Source organism: Lottia gigantea (assembly GCF_000327385.1).
Source record: "Lottia gigantea unplaced genomic scaffold LOTGIsca_72, whole genome shotgun sequence".
NCBI classification, from domain to species: domain Eukaryota; kingdom Metazoa; phylum Mollusca; class Gastropoda; family Lottiidae; genus Lottia; species Lottia gigantea.
In genome coordinates this window covers 729,192-756,380 of record NW_008710427.1, presented here as the reverse complement: position 1 = coordinate 756,380, position 27,189 = coordinate 729,192, and the positions used below count along the sequence as shown (strand labels likewise).

The 27,189-nt window shown below is 33.1% G+C and overlaps 3 protein-coding genes across 3 annotated transcripts; 2 read left to right on the top strand and 1 right to left on the bottom strand.

Moving 5' to 3' along the window:
• Positions 1-211: 211 nt before the first annotated feature.
• On the top strand, positions 212-4,368 carry LOTGIDRAFT_131128 (hypothetical protein; the record flags this gene model as incomplete). The annotated part of the gene is made up of 5 exons (XM_009065977.1): positions 212-392; positions 859-1,065; positions 2,258-2,427; positions 2,984-3,077; positions 4,229-4,368. 5 exons carry the CDS (start codon positions 212-214, stop codon positions 4,366-4,368), a joined length of 792 nt encoding a protein of 263 aa, XP_009064225.1.
• A 7,024-nt stretch (positions 4,369-11,392) lies between these two features.
• Positions 11,393-12,228, bottom strand: LOTGIDRAFT_131039 (hypothetical protein; the record flags this gene model as incomplete). Its single annotated transcript, XM_009065976.1, has 3 exons — positions 11,393-11,503; positions 11,659-11,763; positions 12,175-12,228. 3 exons carry the CDS (start codon positions 12,226-12,228, stop codon positions 11,393-11,395), a joined length of 270 nt encoding a protein of 89 aa, XP_009064224.1.
• A 2,252-nt stretch (positions 12,229-14,480) lies between these two features.
• On the top strand, positions 14,481-25,316 carry LOTGIDRAFT_204649 (hypothetical protein). Its single transcript, XM_009065975.1, has 9 exons — positions 14,481-14,650; positions 19,624-19,701; positions 19,888-19,995; positions 20,342-20,480; positions 21,795-21,857; positions 22,098-22,193; positions 22,842-22,967; positions 23,936-23,972; positions 24,766-25,316. The coding sequence occupies exons 1-9, from the start codon at positions 14,494-14,496 to the stop codon at positions 24,889-24,891; spliced, it is 930 nt and encodes a 309-aa protein (XP_009064223.1). The 5' UTR covers positions 14,481-14,493; the 3' UTR covers positions 24,892-25,316.
• Positions 25,317-27,189: the final 1,873 nt, after the last annotated feature.

The window sequence follows — 27,189 nt, the reverse complement described above, 5'->3', positions numbered from 1 at the left end:
ATTGGACATTGGATCATTAGAGGTTAAAATAGAGATGAAATGGGGTTAAAGGTCTTGAGCTAATGAAGGACACTCCATGCAATGAGCATGTACAGGGGTTACACTGCGATTATAACATGTCTTTGGGTATTTAGCATAGCATGTCATCAAACATTAGATGGTGAATTGACTTGTATGATTTGCAATAATTAGGTTAAAAAGCAGATATCTCATGAATTCGTTATTTTTTTCAGATTGTGTTGATATGCGGAGTTTGGGAGGCGATTATTATTATACATCTCAAGGTCAAAGAGAAGTTTGTGGGTTATATTTAATTGGCGATCCAGATACACTTGTTGAAGTAGAAATATCTTTAGATATACAGTGTGACCTATCTAATATTGTGGCGGTAAGTAAATGCAGTTAGAAAACGTGCATCAAGTTTTATTCCATTAAGTGAGATATTGTTCAACTATAGTATCAAAATCGTGTCACCATTTCTATCCAAACTTATGGCAGTGTATTGACTGCTGTATTGATCGAATAAAAATCTTTTTTTCGGCATTATACCATAGGATAAATGGACACACAGCTAGGCTTTGGCCGAAATAATGACCGAAAAATGATATGGGGTTCATGATTCCTCTTTTATGCATCATGACCAAATGAAGACTAACACCGTTAAGCATCATGCATGATGGAGAACATTTACCAATATAAACGTCCGATATTTTCAATTGATGATTCTTTACGAGTGAAGACTTATTTGTGGAACTTAACAAGAAAGTGATAGTCCTATGCATGAGGACATAATAATATGAAGTGGGTTGTCACTTGTGACTTAAGATGAAGTAAATTTTGTTTATTTCTTACAGTTAGTAGATGGTTGGGAACTTCATGGCGAATATTTCCCAAGTCCATTAGACCATAGTAAATCCTTAGATGATAGATATATAGATTTATGCCATGACAATAAACCACATAAAAAATACCTCAGTTCTCAAAATGTCGCCTTAATTCAGTTCCTGATACCTTCAGAAGGTCAGGGTTTTCGTGTTCGAATAAACTTCGTTCGAAACCCCGCACGTAAGTTGATATTTATTTATTCTTAAGATTTCAAATCAAAGGATAATATCACAGTGGTAAGCGAGTTGTCGTGGTATAAGCTTTTATAAGAGAAACTATTTTATAGAAGCACTGGCCTAGGTCACAAGTAGGGACTGTGAATTATAGCATTGGAATACATCAATTTGATAGAAAATTAACTACTTCTGGTGAGATTTACAAGATAAACAAATAATTCAGAAATGCAAAGCGATTGTTTCAGGGAGTTGTGGAAATTAGACTCTGATGTATTTTTCTGTTTTGACCAAGTCTTTATCTACATGTACGATGTGCCATGTTAAAAAGGTTTGCCATAGAGCAATTGATCATGGAATCAATAAGGTGGGCAAAAATGAAATGTTGACTTGATTTAACTGACCTATATTGAATAGTAGTCAAAATCTTTGTTAGACAATAATTGAGGCTTTATGAGCTAATTAAGCCGTGAACAACTGAACGATCAGTAAACAGAGTGTCCTATACGAGTTCTTATGTTATATATAAGTATATTCTTTTAATATACCCGATCCTTGCATATGACATAAGCACTCGTTTAGGATCTTCTATTTATCACAAAACTATCATTCCTAAAATTCCTTGCTCTTTTTCTATACAGGGCCTTCATTTTTTACACCTGTCTACACAACGTCATTGCGAGTATCAAAAATGATCTTGGTAAATACTTTCATGTGAATTGAAACTTGAAGTCAAAGTTACGTTATTTGGAGCAATTGCATGACCCTTACCTACTATATTAGTTTTTAACTTCAAAGGATGACATGTTGTTTGTTAACTCGGCTCATCAATACATGACCTAATTTGCATAGTTATTAACCTGTCCGACGAGCATATTGTCTTTATGAACCCGTGTTATGAACTTTTGAACAGAACTGTTGTGTGATATTACGAGATACGAAGTTATTATTATGATTATAAAGATAATTTTCCTGACTTTGCAAATCTTCGTCTGACCTGCATGGTGCAGCAAATCTGGTAGGAAAAACATTTATCAAGTCCCAGTGATACGAATGTTATGCTTATCTCCGAAAGAAATAGGCTAGAACTATAAGATCTTTCCGAGACATGAACCCCAAAGGCTGATTGTTCAGTTTAATTTACTCCTTAATCCCATCATTGACGTCATTCTAGGGGGTTTAAATATTTACTTTTTCAGCATGTAATGCTATAGCGATGGGCAAATCGGGAGAAATAACTCTGAAGAACTATGGAAAGAAAAGTAATTGTTCTGTATCTATTATTTATCCTGAAAAGATATACCTAGTAAATGTAGATATTGGTGTATCATCGGAGGGGGGTAACATTAAAACTAAATCTGGCCTCTCTGTGAAGGTAGGCTATGGTGATAATGAGGTATTGTGAATAATTTTTCCTATTGTACTTTATTATTATTCCTTCTATTTTCCAATTCACATAGAAACGGATTATATGGTTGCAATAATCTCCAATATTTTCTCTCATGTTCCAAACTTTTTTTCCTAATCCATTTCGTCCCAAATAAATGTTTCGGTCACCCTTCCCTTTGTGTACTGTGTGTAATTTGTCTGTTTTTACTTTGTCTGGTGCTTTAATTTCTGATTTATTAAATACAATGTTATTGTTGGGCGGTAGTCTACAATTCGAATTTAGACATTACGTGGAAATTGTCTTTTCTTGGTTCGTTGAAGATTTATCTGATGAAAATAGATGATTATTTGTGCAAAATCTTTCATACAATTTTGCCATCGGATTCAAACTAGTTCGAAACCCCAGATCCATTAGTTTAACCCAGACCAAGAAATTTGACTTGTAAGATTGTTGAAAGTTTTACTTGTAAGATTGTTGAAAGTTTTACTATAAGAAATCGTCAATTTATTAAAGCGGAACTTGATTTCTGTTTTAGTGTACCAGTTCAGAAGGTAGATCAGATTACGTAGAATTTCTATTTGGAGATGGTTTGGATACTGATCTCATGAGTAGGAAGCTGGCATTTTGTGGTTTGCGATCTAAAGTTTGTAAGTATTTTTAATTAATATTATATATATACAGTCGAGTAACCTAATTTCGTGTATTTCCGGAAATGATTAATAATTTACATGTGCGACCTCGCATGACCTCCGCAACTGCTTGTTTTGATAAACATGGGTTATCTGTACAATATCAGCTAGTAGAATGAATCCAGTAGTTTCAAGCAAGGTAAAATGTATTAATGTATCCTTTGACAAATACAAAATGGCGGATTTCACTTATTACCAAACGTCACCATTTTTTATCGGCCGAATTTCCTTAAAATCCCAAGCGGTAATCGGAATTCCAAGTGTCGTCTGCTAGAATGTAGTCTAACGAATGAAGTTACGTGATCAACTAGCGGATTCCGTGTCAGCAGAAAATTTCTATGGAACACAAAGTGGGCCATATTCTTATGTTGTTTCAGTGATTTTTAGCAATAAATCACGCTACGTATCTTATTTTGTCAGTCACTATATTTTTTTAAATCGTGGTTCTTTCAAGGAATTGTCACTAGTTATAATGAATTGATATTAAAGATAAATACTAAGAGAAGTTAATTATACCACTCGGTATCCATACAACGTGTTTTTCTCGACTTATTTATAGATCAAACATTGTACACGAAAATAGGTGACGCATTCTGCCACCGTTGCCGAGTTGGTTGCTCATGAAATATGGGTCAAAGTGAAGGATTCATTAAGAAAATCGAAACAAACCAATTTTAATTATTTTTGTAGAATATTCGAGGAAACATTCAAGACATAAAAAAAATTCGTTTGTTTTTTAACTTTGACGAAATTCGGTGTTGAATCCTTATATCCACGAAAATATTATATATATCTGTATATAGACGTCCTTCGTTTAAATAACATGCGTGCACAGATTGAGTCACAATTTAATCAAATATTCTTAATAACGGTCCATAACAAAGGCAACTGGATTGAAAATTTGATGAGATAAATGCGCACTCATTCATCAAAGGATGCTAATTTAGTTTTCTGTAAAAAGAGGGCGATGCTTCTTCATGGACAAGCATGTGAAGCATGTTTTCGATGTAGCAAAGTTAAGCTCATTGGGTGTAGCGCAAGAGCGTTGTTGAGCTCCACTTATTTACAAAAATAACTGTTTCACTTTTCAGCAAAACATGGAATGGTCATGGGATGTCAGCATTCAGTAGTGAGATTGGTTTCTAGTGGTGATTATTATAACTCCATCACATTCGCATTCCAACCACCTAGTAACGAGGATCTACAGAAGAATCTCGACATCTGCTCATAATTTCATAGTGTGGACACTCTTTAAAGATATTCAATTTTGCGAATACCCGAAAAGAACATAGCAGTGGAGCTACACAGCTTTCTTCTATCAACATACATCATCAAAGTGATAGCTGTTGAAGTTCAATAATTTAATCATTCCATGAACTGCACTAAAATACAATCTTAATGCAGAAATGAAATGTATTAACAGAAACAATAAAATCATTCAATATTTTTGGAAAACTAGTTTTAGTTTATAGAATGAAATGAAATTTGAGTCTTACTTTTCTGTGCCTGATGGCACCATTCAACGATAAGATAGAAAGTGGAACATGAGCAACTGATGGTGGACAGTTTGTTCCTGCGTTAAGGTCGACTACATCCCAAAATTGTTCTGATTCCCCCATATTTTTTCTAGTCACATAGTCGATTAGACTAAACATAGATACTCTGAAGTGTATAGTTTTATGTTCCAAATCAGCAGTTGGAACAGTTGTTTAATCCTGAAGTATGTCTTTGTCTGTTTGCAATGAAACTAAGGTTATTTTTTTATCAGGGACACTGATTTCTTAGGCCCCAACTCCTTTCACAAAGTAAGTCTAAAGTTATATTCACACGGACACAAGATTGTCAGGATTGTAAAGAGGTATGGATATATAGGGTTAATTTGTGCCTAAAATCGTGCTCGTTGATTCTAAATTTCCATATCGTAAAATTTCTCAATAAATCATTTCATCGCCGTCTTGTACGGTTTGGTAAAAAATATCATGAATAATGCTAATATTTCAAAATAAACATATTAATCGGCTTTTTATTTTCACATTACATCATAATCACAAATAATTCGTTTATTATAAAACCAAAATCAATTATTATCCCAATTTATAACAGGCAACATAAAACGGTTTAAATGCGATGAAGTAGTCACACCTTTTCAGCGGCGGCGCCAACTTCTCGAGACTTTGGAGTACAAAATAAGGGGCAGAATGACTCAATGGGGACAACTGTCGGGGCTGAATTCAAAATGCGACAACTCTGTGGAGGAGCCATAGTTGCAAATGAAATGAAATGAATGGAGTTTTACGTCCTAATCTTCTGCACCTTGTGGGCTAATGAAGACGGGCCATAGTCGCAAGCGTCTCGTCTGAAAGTGTTCTCTTAAGAAAATTTTCCAAAACTGAATTGATGTGGTGCATTCTGACATATAAAAGGTGGCATGATGGATTTCATCACTTGAGATCACTGTTCCAAATGGCCTAAAATATATCAACATTTCTAGTTTTGTGAAAGTTAATTTAGGTTTGTCATACATGTCAATATTATTTTATTAACTTCATTTGGACAAATTTTAATAGGCAACCTTTAAAATTTTAACTCTTTATAACTCTGCTTTTTGACCATGATCTCAAAAAGGAAACCTGAGGGTACTCCCACACAAGAAGTTGTAGAGTGATCGGAAGCCGGCTTTTAAAATCCTTGTGTGCGGATTTCAAGGTAAATTGAAAAAGATAGCTGAATTTGAGTTCTGTTAGCTCGGAAATCAAGTATGTGTGCATGAATCCATAATCATACCAAGCTTTTATGACATGAAAGGAATCTACAATTACATCTTCCAGTCCTTTGATTGCTTGAATTGTTTTCTTCAAGATCAGCTACATTATAGATTCTATTACGTCTACAAACCAAATTAGAAGCGTTTTTATTGATCAAGGGATATGACATAATCAAAAAACACGTCAGATCAGTTACCAGATTTATCATTCATAGAAACATTGCTAATTGTGAACTTGACCAAGCTCATTAATACATACATATAAATTTCATCAAGATTAGATAAAAAAAAAAACTGCACACTGCCAAGAAATGTTGAAACATAACTATATGGAGTATTTACAGGTTGCAAGCTGTAGCTTTTGATATGTCAAATCTATGACGGATGAAATGTGTACAACAGCTTACCACCTTGTAAGTGTCATTACTCTGAGTAGGTGTGTTTAATTGACCTTTTTAAGATGTCAAAGGATGATATCCTCAAGGATATCGACAGTTGCCGAGATGAATTAGATGCGAACGTGATTTTATGTCTTTATTTAAGGCTAATAAATTCTATTTGAAGATAGCCTTCCAGCTGTCAATTTGGATTTTAACAACCCGTAGAGAAAGGACATAACACAATGGGATTTGAAGCGAATAAATAGTTTTATCAGATAAGAAGCAACTTAACTAGATACATTTTTTTTCAGTTTCGGGTTGAAGGAACCAAACCCTGCAAGTCATAGGTTACCAATATTGCAGTACAATTAAGCTTATTTAATTAGATGTTTGTATACCTGTGCATACTTACCAGTATAATAATGAGAATGGGGCGTTTGTCTTCTTTCCTAGTGTTTGTCAGCCTCCAAAGGATAATGTATAAATTTATCTTAACTCTTGTACTATATATTATAAAATCCGATTGCTCTTATTGCGCTAATAAGCTGGTTTTGACTAAGTCATATGCAGTTGTAACGTTTAATTCTTCTAAAAACCTCCTCAATCCACATAAGTTCCAACTAAATCGGATGTAAACTCTAGTTTCTATACGAAACGGTACCAATTGAATGTTGACATGTTTCTTCAAATCGTGGGGGATAACTTTTATAACGTTCATCGAAAAATCGCCAAATTTAAACTCGTTCAAGATCACATCATTCTACATAACATGCACACCACACGCATAGGCTAAAACGTCTATTGAAATATATACTCAACCAAACATTCAGAAAAATTAACGGTCACATTTTCTGTCATCACCTAAAATAGTGCTCAGATCTTATTTATAATCTAAGGGGGATAACTAATTATTTTCATTCAGAAATCCATTGCATTTGTGTAAGTATTTTTCTTCTAAAAGGCTTTAGAAATTACTTCATACGGAAAAAAAATTGAAACTGTGATTTCATTGCTAATTCGTGATGATACATTAAAAGTATGTCTCTGCCAAATAAGTAGCTCATAACGTGAATTTAGCTAATACTGTTTGAGTCTTCAAATTCATGTTTGTCCAGAATGACTTGTGTTTGAATGATAAAATGACCTGAAACTCTGTCATAATGTAGCAAGGACATATATAAAAATACAAGAAAAATTCCTAGTTTGAGGTATTTTTGAAGGAATTATGCCATTTGTGCATTTCTAGTACTCCTGAAATTATTTACATATATTCAAGACCCAAGTCAACGGACCCAAGTCAAGGGGGGGGGTTATACGCGGGGGGTTATACGCGATAGAAACTAAGTTCGACGCGAAGTCAATAAAAGTGTAAAATGGAATTGGAATATTCATACAAAGAGTGCTCACTGTACCCAGCAGATACAATGTCAATTCATAACTGTTTATAAATAGGCTATGTAGAATCATTTCAATATTTATCAAAATTAAAACCAATCTTGTAGTTTACTTTAAAAGTGAATGGCCAGCAAACCAAGGTTAATGACATATTTCAAAAATACAAAAAAATAGAAAATAAGGATTTATTTGGAAAATAAAAGTGGTTTATCAATAAGCTATCATTAAATATAAAAAATGGCACATAAAGTTTGAAACAAACAGGAGACAAAGGGAATTGAAAATATCTATATACAAATTAATATTAACCAAAAAGTGACATAAGGCATAAAGTTCAAACCAATCAACCATTGCATATCTAAAATTTGAAATTTCAATGAATTTGTTGATTTCAAAATGTTAAGGGACAGCAACTCATTTTAGCAACCAAGTTGGAGTGCGATATCGGTTTGCATCATTTTTGGGGGTACAATACTTTCAAATTCATTCTCTTGTTACAGAACTGATGAGTGTTGAAGTTGTCTAGTGGACACACATCTTACGCACAATTTACTTTCAGAAAGCAAATGTGAAAACTAGACTGCTTGATGTGATTAACCTTAGAATTATTTCTATACTTAACATTTGGTCAATTGGTACAGTCGGCTTTTCATATCAACTCATCAAATGTGATCAGATTTCCTAACAAGAGCTTTAAATTGTCTCTTATAGTATCAAATAATTCTTATAGCTTAGCAAAATTAAATGCAATAAAATATCTATATATACATAACTAATACACAAAACATCAGAAAAATATTTGACGATTACAGATCTAAAAATTAAGAATTTTACAATATAAAATATCAAACACTCCAAATCGGCATTGTACGGATGGAACATCATAAATAGAGACTAAATCAAAGTGAAAAATGTGGTGTTCAGAAGTATACAATTATTAAGCTAAATTTACTAAAAGCAAATGAAAACCCTGGGTTTATCAGCACAACTTATATCACTAACTACTATGAAACTGCACATCATTTACCCTATATTTTAGACATATCAACCAAAACCAGTTTTCACAATATATTATTATTAAACTATTATTATTTAATCTAGTATGTATTTATTATTCATTATCAGTGGAGGTGCCAGCTTTCAGAGAATGGGGAAATGATAGCCCTAGGGAAATACCATTTGCATATGCTTCCTTTGGAGCCCTTAAGAGAGTGCTTGCAAGAAATATTTTGAAATTGAATCAATTAGGTGCATTCTGACAGATAATTATGTATCAAAACTATGACCAAAAATGTATAAAATTAATACTTTAATTTAGTTTAATTAGGGTCAACAAAACATTTTTCTTTTTCCCCATAACACCTTAAGAGCTGCCCCTGCAATTTAACTGATATTTTCACTTTAAGTTTGTTTTTTATCTCCATCTCAAAACAAGACAGAATTAAATAACCTATTATGTACATATATAAAATAGACGAATAAAGCACTTCTGGTATATTATGTTAAAATATATTTCATTTTGCATACCTGTATACATTTCCTCGGTTTGTTAGAAGCATTTAAGTTCATAAACTGCATTAGAGGTCCACAAGGTGTCAAAGTAAAATTAGGAGATTCTCATAGAGCTGGCTCTAAAATTTGAGTCAAAACTCAAATCATTAGCTAAACATGTTCAAATCTGCATTTCATACATAAAAGCTTGTGTTTGTAAAGAGGTTATTCTTTGTATTAGTAACACTGATAGCATCGATTTTGCACCATGCAATTTATCAGTCAGAAGTCTGCAATTTCACTGAAACTAAGCCTTTTATGGCCTCACTATCACAAAAGCCATTGCAATATCATTAGCAGCTTTTACAATAGCGACATCATACAACACTTAGTTTGACTAACTCATTACAATCCCTTTACTATAGCCTTCTTTCAAATAGTTTATGCCAAATTAGTTCAAATCAGAACACAAAGAGCAGACAAATTCTCAAACAGAATTACCAAAATAAATTTAGATTGAGATTTAGATCTGTCTTTTTAGCTAAGCGCATAGAATACATAGTTCACTGTCTTTCATTTTCATCTTACTATACATACCCAAAACAACCATACAAAGCATTCCAAAACATTTTGATGGCAAAAACACACACAATATCATCCACATGTTGCAATTATGCTTCATGAGTAAAATCCAAAAAGTGAAAACAAAAGATTTGATGCATGTGTCCATGAGGTTATGCAAAATCATAGCTATCTTATATAATTTACAAACATGATCCATTTTCAGATCACAGCAAACAAACAGGACCTTTCTTTAATGATCAACATCAAAATGATTTTCCACCACACAGACACAGTAAATAGGTTTAAATCATTATAAAATCATTGAATCACAAATTTTTCTCTATGGCAGGTGAGCACATTGATGATTAGTACTTTATACATGTTGGTAGAATTTATATTAATATAAAACAAGATTAACAAAGACAGTATTCCTTTCTTTATATCATACATAACATTACATTCCATTTACATCTGAAAATAACAAACAGACTATTATTAATATCAAAATCTTTTCATTATTAAGAGTTAAGGGATTCCAATTATCTAATTAATTGTGGGGTAGTGTAACCTAAAGAAGTTGTCATATTACTCTATTTTGGGTCTAACTATCCAACATTTTATTTTGTTATTAAGAAATAAATGCCACAGGACACGTCTTGATTGTTAAAAAATACCATAACTTGATGTGACTGTGGTAGGAAACTTCTTCAAAAATTTTGTTTTACAGGGGACAATTTGGGATCTTCAGAATTCCTTTGGTTGATATTTCTAAAAGAGAAATTGTTCCTTTCCAATGTAAACTTACAAAAAATTATATTCTGATCACCGCAAAGACATTTTAAGACTGTAATATTCCAACTATCTTAAAAAATAAAGAAAAATACAAAATACTATTAGCTTTGTTCAGACAATAGGCTATTTTTCATTGTATAATTTAACTGCCTTTGATGACAACTACTTCTTCTTAGATTCAGGAAATAAAACTTCCATATAAGTTTTTGTTATTATTGTGAATGAAAGTTCTGTGGCTGTATAAGATGGTATTTAAGCTTGTATACAATGGTATTTTAGCTTCTATAAGACAGTATTTGAGCTTGTAAAAGAAATTTAATACTCTTGTTTATCCACAACTGTACTGTTCCCAGGTTCATAACATGAGTTCGAAAAAAAATACAAGCTTGTAGCATGTAAATGTATTCATACGCCAAGTAAACAAAACAACATGACATCTTTTTGCAGTTAGCAACTCAGTTAAAATTGACAGTGAAGGGCATGTAATTGTCGACAAAAATAATAACAAAAAAGTTTCAATTTAGTTATCACATGAACATGTTTAATTACATCTTTGTTTTGCAGAAGGTGCAAAAAGGCTGACCTCTGAATGAAGGCAATCAATTTTAAAAAGAAACCATGCATGGAATTTTAAGAAAACATGCACTTATTGAAAGTAATTAGGTTAAACAGAATCTTTCACTTGTGCTAATGTCATGTGAAATTTATTATATTCGTTGCTGGAATCAATAGAGAAAATAATAGAAAATATCAAATCCTGCAACTCATTTCATTAACTTTTTATGAAATAAACACTTGTGTTGACCACCATCTCAAGGATGTCATGAGGAGTGGAAGACTTGTGGAACATGTTAAAACTTACAGCTATTCTATCTATTATTGCGAGCTGGTAAATCAACAACTGTTAACTGTAAATGGCCTGGTGAAACATGATTACTATAACCACCTTTAGATGACATCTGCCCTTGTACTGAATTAAGCTGTGAAAATGACAAAATAACATATTATACTATGCGTAGATACATCTATATAGCAAGAAATAGTTTGTAATAGGTGATTATTTGATTAATTGATTATGAAACTGTCATCATAATGAGACTGTCATCATATTGGGTAAAAAATTAAAAATACTTACAGTACTGGAATTATTGCTGACATCACCAGAACCTACATGAGCTGTATGTCTAAAATCTGTTGGTGCACCTATCATACTTCTATCTATTCTTCTTCTTTGTCTTTTCTACAACATTTGACATTTAATTTCAATGGACTACAACCACAGGTTATGTTGAAAGCATGCATACAACTGAGTCCCATAAGAACGTATCAGAATATTTCAACTTTCCTTCCAGCTACATTTCATGATGCAGTAGACACTAAACTACCAAATTGCAGAGCTTGTTACTCTAATTATCAAGCAAAATATAGCATACCAAGGTGGTAAACCATCCATTTAGACAATTAGCAGAAATGACATAATTGAATTCCCATATCCTAACCAGCAGTCCTCGATGTGAAGAATTAAAATCTGATGTGTAAATAACAATAATGGTCAAGAATAGGTATATTGTATCAGAAGAAGTTGTATAGTCAAGAGTCGGTTCCTGAATTTACAAACAAACAAGTTAAAACAACGCAAATAAATACTTACAGGTTGAGGTTGTTCTGTTATACAGCAGTTTAAACATAACAGAGTATCACCCATCATTAGATTTAACAAATATAAACAAGGTCAATAAATCAATTTGAGGTATCACAATAAAATCAATTCACAGCATCAATTAAACACACTTCTCTTAATCAAACAAGTTGAATTTCTGAAAGTAACCAATACATAATCTTAATATGTTATCTCAGTCACTTATTATTATGATCATACACACCATTCCCAGCTTACTATTCTTCATTTAATAAAAATAAGTTACAATTTCATATCTTGTTTCTTTTTCTGATTTTTTAGTCTCTATTGTCAGTAAATTTCAGAAAACAAAAAAGATACGAAATTGTAAATTAACTACTCTACAACCACAGTGTCCTCAGAATTATGTTTTTTGTCCTTTAAAAATTACATGCCATTTTCCCAAGAATGTGTATGAGTCCATAGAATAAGTTTGGATGGTTTTACATTAAGAGTAAATCGAAACTACTTTCCTACCATAAATTTCATGTGAAAATGACCAACCGAAACATTTTTAAAAAGAAAATTCCCTTATGTTAATCTATAATTTTATGTTCATATTTCCTTGGTTGGAATTGTTACCAACCCAAGCAACCAAATTTAAGACTTCCAGTACTAGGCCTTACAGCTGAATTTTCAAGATTACCAACTGATTGGCAAAAATAATGTGATTCTGAAGTGAGTTACTACCTAGCTATATCGCATTTGAAAACAGAACATATCCCAATAGGCCAATTAGAACCAGGCCAAATTAATAAAAATAAATAATAACTAGGATTGTGGGCATGTTTGGATAAAAGCACTACGCCTGCTAGCCTGGAGTGGAAATAATTTTTGGCTGCTAGGACAGTAATTAAATTCAACCAGTAAGGTGGTGTAACCCATATTCGTGCATATAATATTCGTCCAAATGTTTTGACAGAAATGTTCCTCAGATATTCTATAAAATAATTAAAATTGTTTTTTTTTTATTTTCTTTATGAATCCTTCACTTTGACCCATATATAAAGAGTAACCTACTCAACAACAGCTGTAAATTGCATCACCTTTTTTCGTGTATGATGTCTGATCTATATATAAGTCGAGAAAAACACCTTGTATGGATACCCAGTGGTATTTATCATTAATAAATTTATGTCAATTCCCTCAAAGAACAATGATTTAAAAAGAAAAATTAATGACTGACAAAATAAGTAAAACATTTATTGCTTAGAGCTTTTATTGAAACAACATAAGAATATGGCCCGTATTGTGTTCCATAGAATGTTTCTGCTGACACGGAATCTGCTAGTTTGTCACGTTACTTTGTTCACTGGAATATATATTCTAGCAGACAGCTTGGGATTATAAAGGAAATTCGGTCGATGAAAAATTGTTATAATTGGTAATAACTGAAAACCGTTATTATGTTATAAATATATAATAAATTTGAAAAGGCTTTGAAATGACCAGAAAATTTCTGATAGCTGACATTGTACAGGCAATCTGTGTTTATCAGAACAAGCAAAAGCAGAGGTCATGCATGTGAATTATGCATTATTTCCAGAGATGCACAAAAAATAGGTTAGTAGGAAATTAGGTTACTTGACTGTATATCAACAATCTCAGAGTTGTCAAATACTGGAATAATATACAGACAAAATTACAACTGCCCCAACATTAATAGCGTTTAAGATAGATTTAACAGATACTGACTGGGAACACCAAACCATTACTTACGAAGATTTCAGATCAGACTTTACATTAGTCAGAAGAACTTTTAACAAGGTCGCTAGGCTGGTAATTGAAAATCTAAAAGATGGTACATTGTCATTACAATGATATCATGATGACATTGTATTATATATTCTGATGTCGATAAACTAGATTCATCATTTTGCAATAACTGATGATTTATGTTATTTGATTGATTGAATGGCCAGCCATATAAGTGAATCGGTCAACGCCCATGGCAAGCAAAATAAGACCTTCTAGACTTAATGGGATGGGACGGAAAGTTGAAAATAACTCAATACTTACATTTAAGGCCATGGCTGATTCATTGGAATGTACAGCAATGATTAAATTAGTAATATATAATACATAAAACTTTCTAAAACTTCTTCAACGTCCCGGAAGAGACAGCCGGAAGTAAGAACCTGTAGTCACACTCGTCCAGATAAGAAGAAACGAATTAAACCAAGTACATCGAATGATTTTGTTTTCGAACATCAAGTTATATAAATATCATCAACACAACATCTTGACAAATCATTCGGGCTTTAGAGATCACTGGACGAAAAAGTCAACAAAATGAAACGTGTGCTTATAATATTACTCGCAATATTATTTAAATGTATAATTAAATGTCAGTCAGAGGGTTCGACAACTGGACGGGACTTGGATGACGTCTCCAACGATAACTGGAAATCTGTCGCTGACCAAAATGACCATATACTCATTATATTTTGTAAGTATGCACAGAGAAGAGGCATTTAATTTTAAACTACGGTACTTCATGATGAGTTCATGGCATGGGATTTGGTTGGTGTATTATGTCCAAATGCCGTTTGCCTATTTAGAAATTCATATATTTTTCATGGCTCGTGGCTAATGATAGTGGTGTCAGATGCAAATATGATGATTGACCGAATTGTCAAGATAGATCTAGGGCCGAGGATATTCGCCACCCAGGTGGCAAACAATTATTCGCCACCCTCATTTTTTTTTGCAACCCGTTTTTAAAACTTTAATTTCTCTGAAGACTGACATTATTAGCTGTTAAGGCTATAGCGTTACATGCATTATAATATTTTTTTATGTTCATTAGAAACGCTTATTTGCAATTCCTTTCAAGAAAATGTACGAAAATAACACCTACTTATAATTGATAATCGCTGTCCCATTGGATGGCTATTTATAGTCAATCGGTGTTAAGTCAATTTGGCCACCACTTTTTTGAATCACTTCTATGAAATTTAGTCTCGATATTTATGTCATCTACAAACCTCGCGTGGCTCTGCATTTTTTTTTTGAGGCCTTTTTCTTGACATTTTCCGGCGGATTTAAGGATTTTTTATATAGTGTGTAGGAGATCCCACCCTTTGAAGATTTTTAGAATCGGATTCCCAAGAACGCGAATTCCCGACATTCCCTATTAGTTTAAGAAAGATGGAGCAAAAGCTGAGGGTGGTAAAAAAGACTTTAGGGTGGTTAACAAGAATTGTCGGTGGTACACAAGAATCGTCAGGGGTAAACAAGTATTGGGGGTGGTAAACAATATGTGAGGGTGGTGAACAAGAGCTGGAAGTGGTAAACAAGAACTGCTGTGGTGAACAGGAACGGAGGGTGGTAAACTATACCTACGAGTGGTAAAGAAAGACCGAGGGTGGTAAACAAGAGCTGAGGACTGTAAACAAGATTTTTGGGTAGTAAACGGGAGCTGGGTTAATGAATAACATCTAGGGTGGTAAAAAAGAGCCAAGAGTGGTTAACAACAACAAGAGCTTCGGCTGGTGAAGAAGAGCTTAAGGTGGTTAACAAAAGTTGAAGTTGGAAAACAAGAATTGTGAGTGGTAAACAAGTATTGGGGGTGGTAAACAATAGCTGAGGGTGGTGAACAAGAGCTGGAAGTGGTAAACAAGATCTGCGGGTGCTAAACCGGAACGGAGGGTGGCAAACTAGACCTGCTGGTGGTAAAAAAAAACGGAGGTTGGAGAACAAAAGCTGAGGGTGGTAAACAAGAGTAGGTTGGTAAACAAGAATTGTGGCTGTTAAACTAGACATACGGGTGGTAAACAACAGCTAGGGTGGTAAAAATAACCCAGGGTGGTCAACAGTAGCTGAGGGTGGCAAACGAGCTGGGGATGGTGAACAACAACTAAGTAGGTGAACAAGAGCTTAGGGTGGCAAACAAGAATTGTCAGTGTTACACAAGTACTGTGGGTGGCAAACAAGACCTGGGGGTGGTGAACAACAGCTATGTTAATGAAACAAGAGCTGAGTGTGGTAAACAAGAATTATGAGTGGTAAACAAGTATTGAGGGTGGTAAACAAGTATCGAGGGTGGTAAACAACAGCTAGGTTAATGAAACAAGAGCTGAGAGTGGTAAACAAGTATTGAGGGTGGTAAACAACAGCTAGGTTAATGAAAAACAACTAGGGTGGACAAGAGTTTAGGGTGGTAAATAAGAATTGTGGGTGGTTAACAGGAACAAGAACCGTGAGTGGTTAACAAGAACTGTGGGTGGTTAACACGTATTGTGGGTGGTAAACAAGTATTTTGGATGGTAAACAAAAGCTGGGGGTGGTAAACAGGAATTGTTGGTGGTTAACAAGAACTTACTTCCTTCATCTCTTGTTTACCATCTCCAATTCTTGTTTACCACCCTTACACATTACTTACCACCCGTTAGTATTGTGTATTACCGTACGCCTTATACATTACTTACCACCCGTCAGTATGGTTTATTATCGTACGCCTTATTCCCACCCTTACACATTACTTACCACCTGTCAGTATGGTTTATTATCGTACGCCTTATTACCACCCTTACACATTACTTACCACCCGTCAGTATTGTGTATTACCGTATGCCTTATTACCACCTTTACAAATTACTTACCACCTGTCAGTATTGTGTATTACCGTATGCCTTATTACCACCCGTACACATTACTTACCGCCCGTCAGTATTGTGTATTATCGTGCGCCTTATTACCACCCTTACACATTACTTACCACCCGTCAGTATGGTTTATTATCGTACGCCTTATTACCATCCGTACACAGTACTTACCACCCGTCAGTATTGTGTATTATCGTACGCCTTATTACCACCCGTACACATTACTTACCACTCGTCAGTATTGTGGATTATCGTACGCCTTTTTATACCTTAAACCTTATTACATCAAATACATATTTCCACCCACCCCAATGCAGTGTATTTACCACCCACCCACATACATTACTTACACATTCGCGATAGCTCCAACCATGAATTGATATTCTTTGGATTTTTCAACTCGATTTCCCCTTGTCGATGTTTGGGATCGGAGGGGCTTACTTGGAAAATACGTCTAGGATAAATGTGACACAATTTGGACACGAGCCTGCTTTGTCTTTTTTTTTTTACCATTTACACATCTTCATCAACCTTTTTTTTTACTTTACGATCCCTCGACAGTTGGAAATCGAAAAATAAGAGTAGGCTAATGTCGCTGTCCTGACAAAATTTCACTCATTGCACACTGCATGGCGTTTGCCCATCCTCAGTAGCCTATACAGGTGCAGAAATAGGACGTAAAACTTTATTTTATTTCATTTTTTTTCTACGGATTTCTTATACAAACGTATGATGCTAAATTTCATAGCAACACTAACAGGACCATTTGGGATGTATGCTAATTTGGTGTAAACAAAATGGTGGAATTTCTACTTTCGTTTCATTGCAAGAAATTCAATTTATATTAACACGGTCTTGTCTGAACCTGACAAAATCCATTACAAATTACTCAGAGTCGACTAATATGTCACTGAAAGAAACAATTATATCAAAAAGGCTGACATTTCATGAATTGTTAGAGATTTTTTCTGCCACCTGGATGGCGAATAGTCAAATGAATGGACATGGACTATTCGCCACCCGGGTGGCGAATATCCACGGCCTAGATCTAGCATTCTAAGCCTAACTTGAAATCCATATGGTTTATGGGTTTTAGGGGCTTTGAGAGCTAACAGTGGGCCGACTGGGGTAAGGCTAATAACTTTATTTTATTAATAAAAAATATTGTAATTATCTCTTTACTTTTTATAATCTTAATAGGTTCCTAATGGCATAGTTTTGTAAGAAGATACAGTTTAAAGGGACATTCCGTTTTTTTGTAGGTCAAAAGAATTTTGTTGCCCAAATTTGTGAAAACTATACACCAAAATCTACAGCAATATGTCCCCTAACGTTTTTGAAAGTTTGAACCAAATAAAAAACTAGCTGTTAACTTATTAATGCCAAAACTATTCAACAAGTTTATATAAGTTTACGTAACCTTTTAAAGTTAGGATTTGTTATGATTTTTAAAGCTGTTAGAAAACTACTAGAAAACAGATTAATTAAAGTAAAATGAATGCCAAATTGTTGAGAAATATTTCTCCTATGTTCTAAAGGCTTCAAATAATAAAATTGAACACCAAAACTAGGTTAAACTGCTAAATTAACAATTAGTACTCTCCATTTTTAATTAGCCCTTTTAAAACAAATTCAGTTTTATCATGTAGATAAATAGATATAAATTACTTTAGAAATATTTTTAGGTGTAATTTACAACATTTTTAATAATGAAAATGTTTTACAAAAAAAGCGGAATGTCCCTTTAAAAAGTCCCTAAACTTTTGGGTTGCTTGAGATTTCTATTTAAGACAGGACTTTGTAAGTGAGTAACAAACACCAATCAAAATGGATTTATTAAGATAAATCGCGATCAAATTAAAATTTTGAAATAGTCTTCAATATCTAATAAATGGGATAAAAGGCTATCAGAGGCAAGGATTGAATCTAAAAACTTAAGACTTCATTCAATCATACACTAAATCATTTAACTGATAAAAGAGCCATTCTCCTTGAACATAGCTAAAGGACAAGCTGTGCCTGTATTGTTATAGAGCATTATTGATTGTCTTTACAAACCAAATAGTGTCAGCTTGCTATTTTTCCAATACAAGGTTGTGTTACAATTGCAAATTCAAATAATATAAGAAGTCTTATTTGTTGCTTTACAGTCTGTTTAGAATTAATTCAAGCAAACCATATATCACCTGTCAGAATGTATATTGTATATTTAACATTGGGTTCATAAAAGAAAGAACACCTTATGAAGATTTGAAGATATTGACATTTGCACTGGAAACTGTAGTGAAGGTTGTTTCTGAAATTATTTATTGCATATGATACCAGCTCATGTTTAATAGCTACATTCTTTTACTGATAGACAATTCCATTTGACCAGAAAATTCAAAATGGAAAGTTTTTATTTTAAAACTATTTTTAAAGCTAATTTCAAAGTAGGCCAACAACACAAGGACAGATCTTTTGTCCTTAAATGGAGAGAGTCTTCTAATCATGTAGATTAAACTCTATATTGAATCTGTATCTGTAGTACTATCTGTTATCTTGCTTGTCTGCAATTGAATCTGTTACTTTGATCATAATCTGTAAAATATAACCAATATGAACTCTGCATTTATTATGACATCTTTATAGAGGTAATGTCTACCTGCAAGCAGCAATCTCATATCCTTCCTTGATTACAACCAGAACTAGCTGTTTGTTTGGTTGGTAAATGACAAGTAACATAGACTTGAAGCAAATACTTCCATTCAAACTTATATAATAATATCTATTCATGATATACACACATTCTATATATCTCTTGAAAATATTTCAGGTAAAGATGTAGATGACAAGTGTAAAAATACTGTAATATTTTTTAATAACTACCCATCACCACCTGGTTTCAATGCAGGTAATATCTAGTTAAAACAACATTATATTATGCATCACATAGGCATTGTAGTCTTTTGAAGTGGCCAACAGAATTTTGGGTTTATTGCCAAATTACATTTTTTTAGGAATATTCAGTAGATACAACATTGTTATTTGTCAAATGTGCTTAACCTTATCCTGGTGTTTGTCAATAATTTTGTTTCAGATTTGAAGATATTGCAATCAACAGACTTAGTGCTAGCTAATGAACTAGGAGCATCAGATTTTCCTAAAGTGGTATATTATAGACAACAATCACCAGCACATTATGATGGTTTGTACTTTTCAACTATCAAAACAATAAATGGTCCTGCTAGGGATTGATGAATGTTTATTGCCCTGGAATAAGTTTGTTTAATTTCATCAGTTTATAGAACGATCGAAAATTGAACGATTAGAATGTTCAGAGAATGTTGACCAGAACGTTTAAAACAGCAATTCCATTAAATAGGTATTTTGCTGTTAGTTCAGGAGGCTGCCTGTTTAGTGGGGTTTCACTGTATTGATAATGATTGTAATAAACCCACTGAAATGATTTTCTGAATTTGACCTAAAATCTGTCCTAAAGAATGTAATTATTGGAACATACTTAATGATTTATATATTTGCATAATGTTTAGGTGATCTAAATGATGAAGATTTTTCTCATTGGTTATTACAAGCTCAAGAAATCAGTGTTAAAATATTAACAGATGATACATTTGAACATTTAACACAAGCTGTAACAGGCTCTACTACTGGTGATTGGTTGGTTTTATTGTAAGTACTATCTGATGTTGGTCTTTGTCACAGATAATTACTGTTTGATTTAGATTTTCCACTGTGTATTTACTTCATTTGAGAAAGTTGACTTTTTATATGCCCACACGTAAGATGGGCGTATATTGTAATCACCCCGTCGGTCCGTCCGTTCACATTTGGCTCGTGTTCACTCTACAGGCTACAGTTCTTTATGGATTCTTTTGATTTTTATTTTGTATGTCAATGTTGTTATGAAGATGATCCCTATTGATTTTCGTGATGATCGGATAATTTTTCACCGAAATATCGTGTCTGACTTGACGTTTTTCTCTATTAGCTATATTGTGCAACTCGTGCTAACTCTACAGGCTACAATTTTTTACAGATTCTTTTGATTTTTATTTTGTGTGTCAATGTCATTATGAAGATGATCCCTATTGATTTTTGTGATGATCGGATAATTTTTCACTGAAATATCGTGTCTGACTTGACGTTTTACTCTATTAGCTATATTGTGCAACTTGTGCTCACTCTACAGGCTACAATTTTTTACAGATTCTTTTGATTTTTATTTTGTATGTCTATGTCGTTATGAAGATGATCCCTATTGATTTTCATGATGATCTATCGATTTTCATGAGGATCGGATAATTTTTCACCGAAATATCGTGTCTGACCTGACGTTTTACTCTATTAGCTATATTGTGCAACTCGTGCTCACTCTACAGGCTACAATTGTTTACAGATTCTTTTGATTTTTATTTTGTATGTCAATGTCATTATGAAGATGATCCCTATTGATTTTCGCGATGATCAGATAATATTTCACCTATATATCGTGCCTGACTTGACGTTTCACTCTATTAGCTATATTGTGCAACCCTGTAGTCACTAAAGACTGTTTAATCATTTCTGACAGCTGCCAGTGGGCGTATGTTACCTTGCCTGGCAAGCTATCTTTTCTATATTCTAACTATCCATTTTCTTAATATTTCTTAATAAATGTGGAGTCGGAATTTGCAAGTTGACATTTTTTGGTTATTTCCCTTAATTCAGCTAAATATGTTAAAATTGCGACTTGTGGATGCAATAAAAACTATAGTAAGTGGATATGGTTATATCATTATTGATGAATTCTTTGAAGGAATTGATTTTCAGGAGTGTAATGAGAACAGAGGGGATATTTATTTCCATTTTTGACCAGATCTTGACAAAAATTGGTATGTTTAAGCTTATGTAATATGTATATATACTCGAATAAGAACAATATTGCAAAATTACCTACTTTTCATAATGATCTCAGTCAGATAAATTGTTATTATTTATTTTCAGTTATAAAGATGATTGTCCAGTTTGTAAACAAAGTTTGATAGATTTTGAAACAGTAGCAGTCAAGTAAGTAAAGACTTAAAAGCTTTTTATAGGGAAAGTCCCTTACAGAAAATAAAAGTGACTACATGTAATTTACTCAAGTATTATCTGGTATTGACGAGTATTCTAATGTAGTCATAGTTATCATCTCTTCCTAAATAATGTGTCAATGCATTGACAGCTGAAGATGGGAATTTTAGCAATGATATTATTTAGGTTTTTTGAGACAGTATATACCTGTTTATGTTTATTTTTCTTTTGTAGATTAAAGGGAAAAACAAATGTAGCTCAAGTTGATATGAATGTTAATCCTAAATTAGTAGATAGATTTAAATTAACAAAATGTCCTTCAATTATTTTGTAAGTATTTCAATAGTATAATATTGAGGACCAAGATGATTACTTTACAGGAAATTGTAAAACCAGAAATAAGGAGTGCAGTCTAACATATCAAACATATCTCTACTCTCTGACTATACTATTTTCTGAATAAAATTTTGGCAATTTTCATATGAATTGAAATATCAATTGCAAAATACTACTGGAGTCTTACATTGTCTTTGGGTTGATGAAAATGTTGAGAACTGAAAAAAACATTAATTGTAAAAATGATTTTAAAGAAGGTAATTTTCGCTCTGAAAAGGTAATTTTCACTTGAATTTTTTAGAAAGAAAGTGTGTTTATTTCTTATGTAAAATCACAGAACCTTATATTTCTATGGACCTTTAGACATTCTAAGACAAATGGTATACAGTTGAAAGTCTTATTTTGAATATTTATGAAATGAGAGAAAAAATTCAATTCAAAGCTATGTAGTCAGACATTCATTTATTCTTAGCATTTCGCTTTTCTTGGTTTTCGTACGAAATAACAAGATCATGATATTCATAACATTAGAAATGTATAATGTTAGAAACAAGTCTGGTCCACTATAATAATGTTATTTGTAACTATTGTTTAAATTTAATGCTAAATTTTTATTAATTAGTCTTTTTTTTTTATCTATAGTTTTAAACAGGGTACAATGTACAGATATGAAATGGAAAAAGTATCAGTCAAGATTTTGATGTCATTTGTTCAAGCCTGGTATAGAAATATGAAAGCTGAAAAAATACCCTTTGAACCCACTGCCTTGTAAGTTGGGATCACAAACTAACTGAAGAAACTGACTGTGCAATTCTTTACTCAGACCAGTTTATCCTTGTTGCTCCTTGACCGCTATGTTGTTTTTGGAGGTTCACTTGGAGAGAGCAAGGGTTAGCATACACACTGAGCATCTCAAGATCATTTGACAATTAGAGGAACGGCGGTGTCTCAGTGAGTTAGACGCTTGCAAGCTAACCTGAAGTGATGCAGTGATGTAGGTCTGAGGGGCTGACATAGAAAAAGCTTCTTGTTGTCAGATGGGACATAAACCGAGGCCCGCTTGTTACAGGCTGTTCATGTTAGTGATCCCTCGACAGTTGGAAATCGGAAAAGAGTAGGCAAAATTTCCTTCATTCACATGCTTGGCGTTGCCCATTTCATTTTGACGATTAGAAATGAAAAATATAGGATAATTTTATATTTTCAATTCAATAAATTTCTACTTTGGCAAGTCTGATTTTCTTCTCCAGAACAAATCATATACACATAAAGGGAAGAGGTTTTTCTTCAGATAGTCTGTGACCCTGACTATATCTTATTCTATTTATGTATAATGTATACAGGGGTAATCAAGTAGTTCACATTTTTATTAGAATTTTATTTGAAAGGTATTGTAACTTCCTTGGAGAATACTTCACCCTCAAAAATTATTTTGTTTTATTTTTCATTTTGGTAAATGGTTGATTTCTTTTTAGTGGTAATCTATAGGAGTTTTCTTAATCCCATTTTGAAAGTATCACAAGTGGGTACCTCTACCTTTGGCCTCATCAACATGATCTTAATTGGAAAAATATGTCATTCATGAATCGGATTCTGGAATAAAATTCAAGTACTACATCTGAGCCTATTGCTTTCCAAGATACCTTTAAAATATTTTTTATCTTAAAATGAGGTTTTAATGCAGTATTTTGATAATAATACTGAAACTGAATAATATATTTTTATTTATTTTACAGTGATAAAGTAACAGACAGTATAGTTTTATATTTAAAGGTATTGATTAAAAAATCTTCTGAAAGTATTCAAGATATAATGATATAGCAGGGTTTTTCAACCTTTTCCTTTCTATATCCATTTTTATACACCCACAATTTTCTATGTGGACGTATATTGTCGGCACCCCTGTCGGTCCGTCCGTCGGTCCATCTGTAAACGCTCTAAGAACTAGATTTTTTGATGGAATCAAATGAAATTCGGTATGTGTATACATATTCATAAAACGAAGATCAAGTTCGAATTGGAGCTATTTTTGACCGTTGAAAGCAGAGTTATTGCCCATGCCCAAAAATCTTGAATATGCTATCTTTGTTTTCTACAGATTTTGATGAAATTTAAAATGGATGTTTCGTTTTTACCATCCGCATGCCGTGGTGGCCGTATATGGCTGTGGTCCACTATCTTCAGGGTTCTTGATGGATTGCATTACCCCTTTACCCCTTTTAATCCTTTCTATTTCTCGTAGGTTTTTCCTGTAATCTTTTCCTTGTCCAAGAATAGAAATTTTTGGACAGTTATAATAGACGTTGTTTTATTTAAATAAAAAAAATAGAACGACCTTAATTATAATTGTCCACAAATTTCAAAATGAGTTCCTTTGGAGTAAGCAACCCCCAGGTTGAAAACCCCTGATAAAGACCAATCCTATTGAATTTTTCTGCTATATATTTATTGATTTTTTTTTAATCAATTCAAGAAAACAACCATATGTTCTTCAAGTTTATTTCTACACTTTAAAAACAATTTGACACACTTCATAAGCAAATACTGAAATATTTCTTTATTTCAGAAACAATTAAATGGTCCTTATGGAAAGATTCTTCTTGGAGTTTATGGTGGAAGTATAGTCTTGTTGGTTTTATTGATATGTTCATGTTGTCTAAGAAAATCACCAAATAAAGAAAAAGCTCAATAATTTATTCCATATTTAACATTTCCCTTTGCCCCACCCCACTCATCCCATTTTGTTTTGTTGACATATTTATTGGTGATGGTTGAATGTTCTGAATGATTTGAAAGATTTTATGTTGTTAGTTTGATTTTTTGTAGCAAATATTTATAATATAAACTAGACATAAACAGTATTGTTGACTAGTAATCCTAGTTGATTGTTGTTTTGTTAAATGTCAACATGATCCCGTCAGTTAAAGTAGAATCTACATGAAAATTATTATTATATAAAAGTAGTCTCTTCAATATAGTTTGTTGTATTGTCCAATGTTATAGTATAAAAGTTTTTTTTTGTCAGTTGTTTGTTTTGTCAATTGTTTAGAATTCCAAATCATGTATTTGTTATTTTGTCAAATCTATGTATTAAAGTGTATTGTATTTTATTGCCAATGGTAGTTGTTGTCAAAAATCTACATGATTCTAAAGTGTTTGCCAAAGTAATTGCCTGGCAATATTATTTTGTCTTGTCAAATGCCTAATTAATTTTCAATTATCCATTTGGGCTGATCTTTAAAAATCTTCAAGTAATTCTCAGATTCGTATGTCATGTTAGAAATTAAAACCCCTTTATTGTACCAACAACCTTTAATATCAATAATTATAAATCTTTGGTTCTTTATTCTGAGATAGAAGTCTTACCCAAACTCTTTATTCTAGGTAGAAGTCTTACCCAAACTCTTTATTCTGAGATAGAAGTCTTACCCAAACTCTTTATTCTAGGTAGAAGTCTTACCCAAACTCTTTATTCTGAGATAGAATTCTTACCCAAACTCTTTATTCTGAGATAGAAGTCTTACCCAAACTCTTTATTCTAGGTAGAAGTCTTACCCAAACTCTTTATTCTGAGATAGAAGTCTTACCCAAACTCTTTATTGTAGGTAGAAGTCTTACCCAAACTCTTTATTCTAGGTAGAAGTCTTACCCAAACTCTTTATTCTGAGGTAGATGTCTTACCTAAACTCTTTATTCTGAGGTAGAAGTCTTACCCAAGCTCTTTATTCTGAGATAGAATTCTTACCTAAACTCTTTATTCTGAGATAGAATTCTTACCCAAACTCTTTATTCTGAGATAGAATTCTTACCCAAACTCTTTATTCTGAGATAGAAGTCTTACCCAAACTCTTTATTCTAGGTAGAAGTCTTACCCAAACTCTTTATTCTGAGGTAGATGTCTTACCTAAACTCTTTATTCTGAGGTAGAAGTCTTACCCAAGCTCTTTATTCTGAGATAGAATTCTTACCTAAACTCTTTATTCTGAGATAGAATTCTTACCCAAACTCTTTATTCTGAGATAGAATTCTTACCCAAACTCTTTATTCTGAGATAGAATTCTTACCCAAACTCTTTATTCTGAGATAGAATTCTTACCCAAACTCTTTATTCTGAGATAGAATTCTTACCCAAACTCTTTATTCTATGTAGAAGTCATACCTAAACTCTTTATATGCGTTATCTTTCTTTTGTCGCACGGACTTCAAATCAGATGGATGCTTTGGTGCATAAAAAGACAGGGAATCCCCACAAAATACGTCACATTTGGGAGATCTCCGCGCGGAAAGGCGTCCGGATGACTGTTGCTGTTATGTGGCGAAAATGTTTACCTTTCAGTCTGATGTTCTTTCGGCTAGTTAGGCTGATCGGAAAAGTTCATAATCGCTAGAGCTGTGGAAAAAAAATATTTTTTCATTTTCTGGAAGGACCATGTCTATAGTGTCCCAGAAAAAAACTCTAGCAAAATCTCCCCTGGGGAAACTTTGTGGTGAGCAATTCAAAATTGGTGCTCGAAATATATTTTAAAAATACGGTACTGCTTGGAAAACTTATCTGAATTCGCGACAGTCATGTTTGGTATCAATTATTAGGTAGTTGATGTCATCGAATCCGAAAATGAAATCAAATCGAACGTAGCTGTACCTCGTCACGGATGTGACGTCATAAATATATTTTACGTGGAGATGATAATATTACAGACATTTCTGCAATCCAGACTAAACGAACCTGGGGTAGTAGAGATTCGTGTGCATTGGGTCCGCCGTAATGAATATACGCTCGACAGAAATGTAGAGCGTGCTAAGAAACATAAATCGGACGATCAAGGCCAAGCGCTTCCTGCGCCTAAGAAACCTCGCTCTAGCCTTGAATCACTCCATGTGGACTGAAGAGTGTTTCATATGTGTCCAGATTGCTCAAAATGATATGAGACACCCAGACAGAAATTCGGTGTTTGAAGTTAAAACGATAGAAATGCGAGAAACGATTTTA

Excerpts from the sequence above, each read along its gene's own strand:
- LOTGIDRAFT_204649 (XM_009065975.1), top strand. The coding sequence starts at position 14,494 with ATGAAACGTGTGCTTATAATATTACTCGCAATATTATTTAAATGTATA. Across the intron at positions 20,481-21,794 it reads GGTGATTGGTTGGTTTTATT|TTATAAAGATGATTGTCCAG; the intron begins GTAAGTACTATC and ends ATTTATTTTCAG. Across the intron at positions 22,968-23,935 it reads CCCTTTGAACCCACTGCCTT|TGATAAAGTAACAGACAGTA; the intron begins GTAAGTTGGGAT and ends TTTATTTTACAG.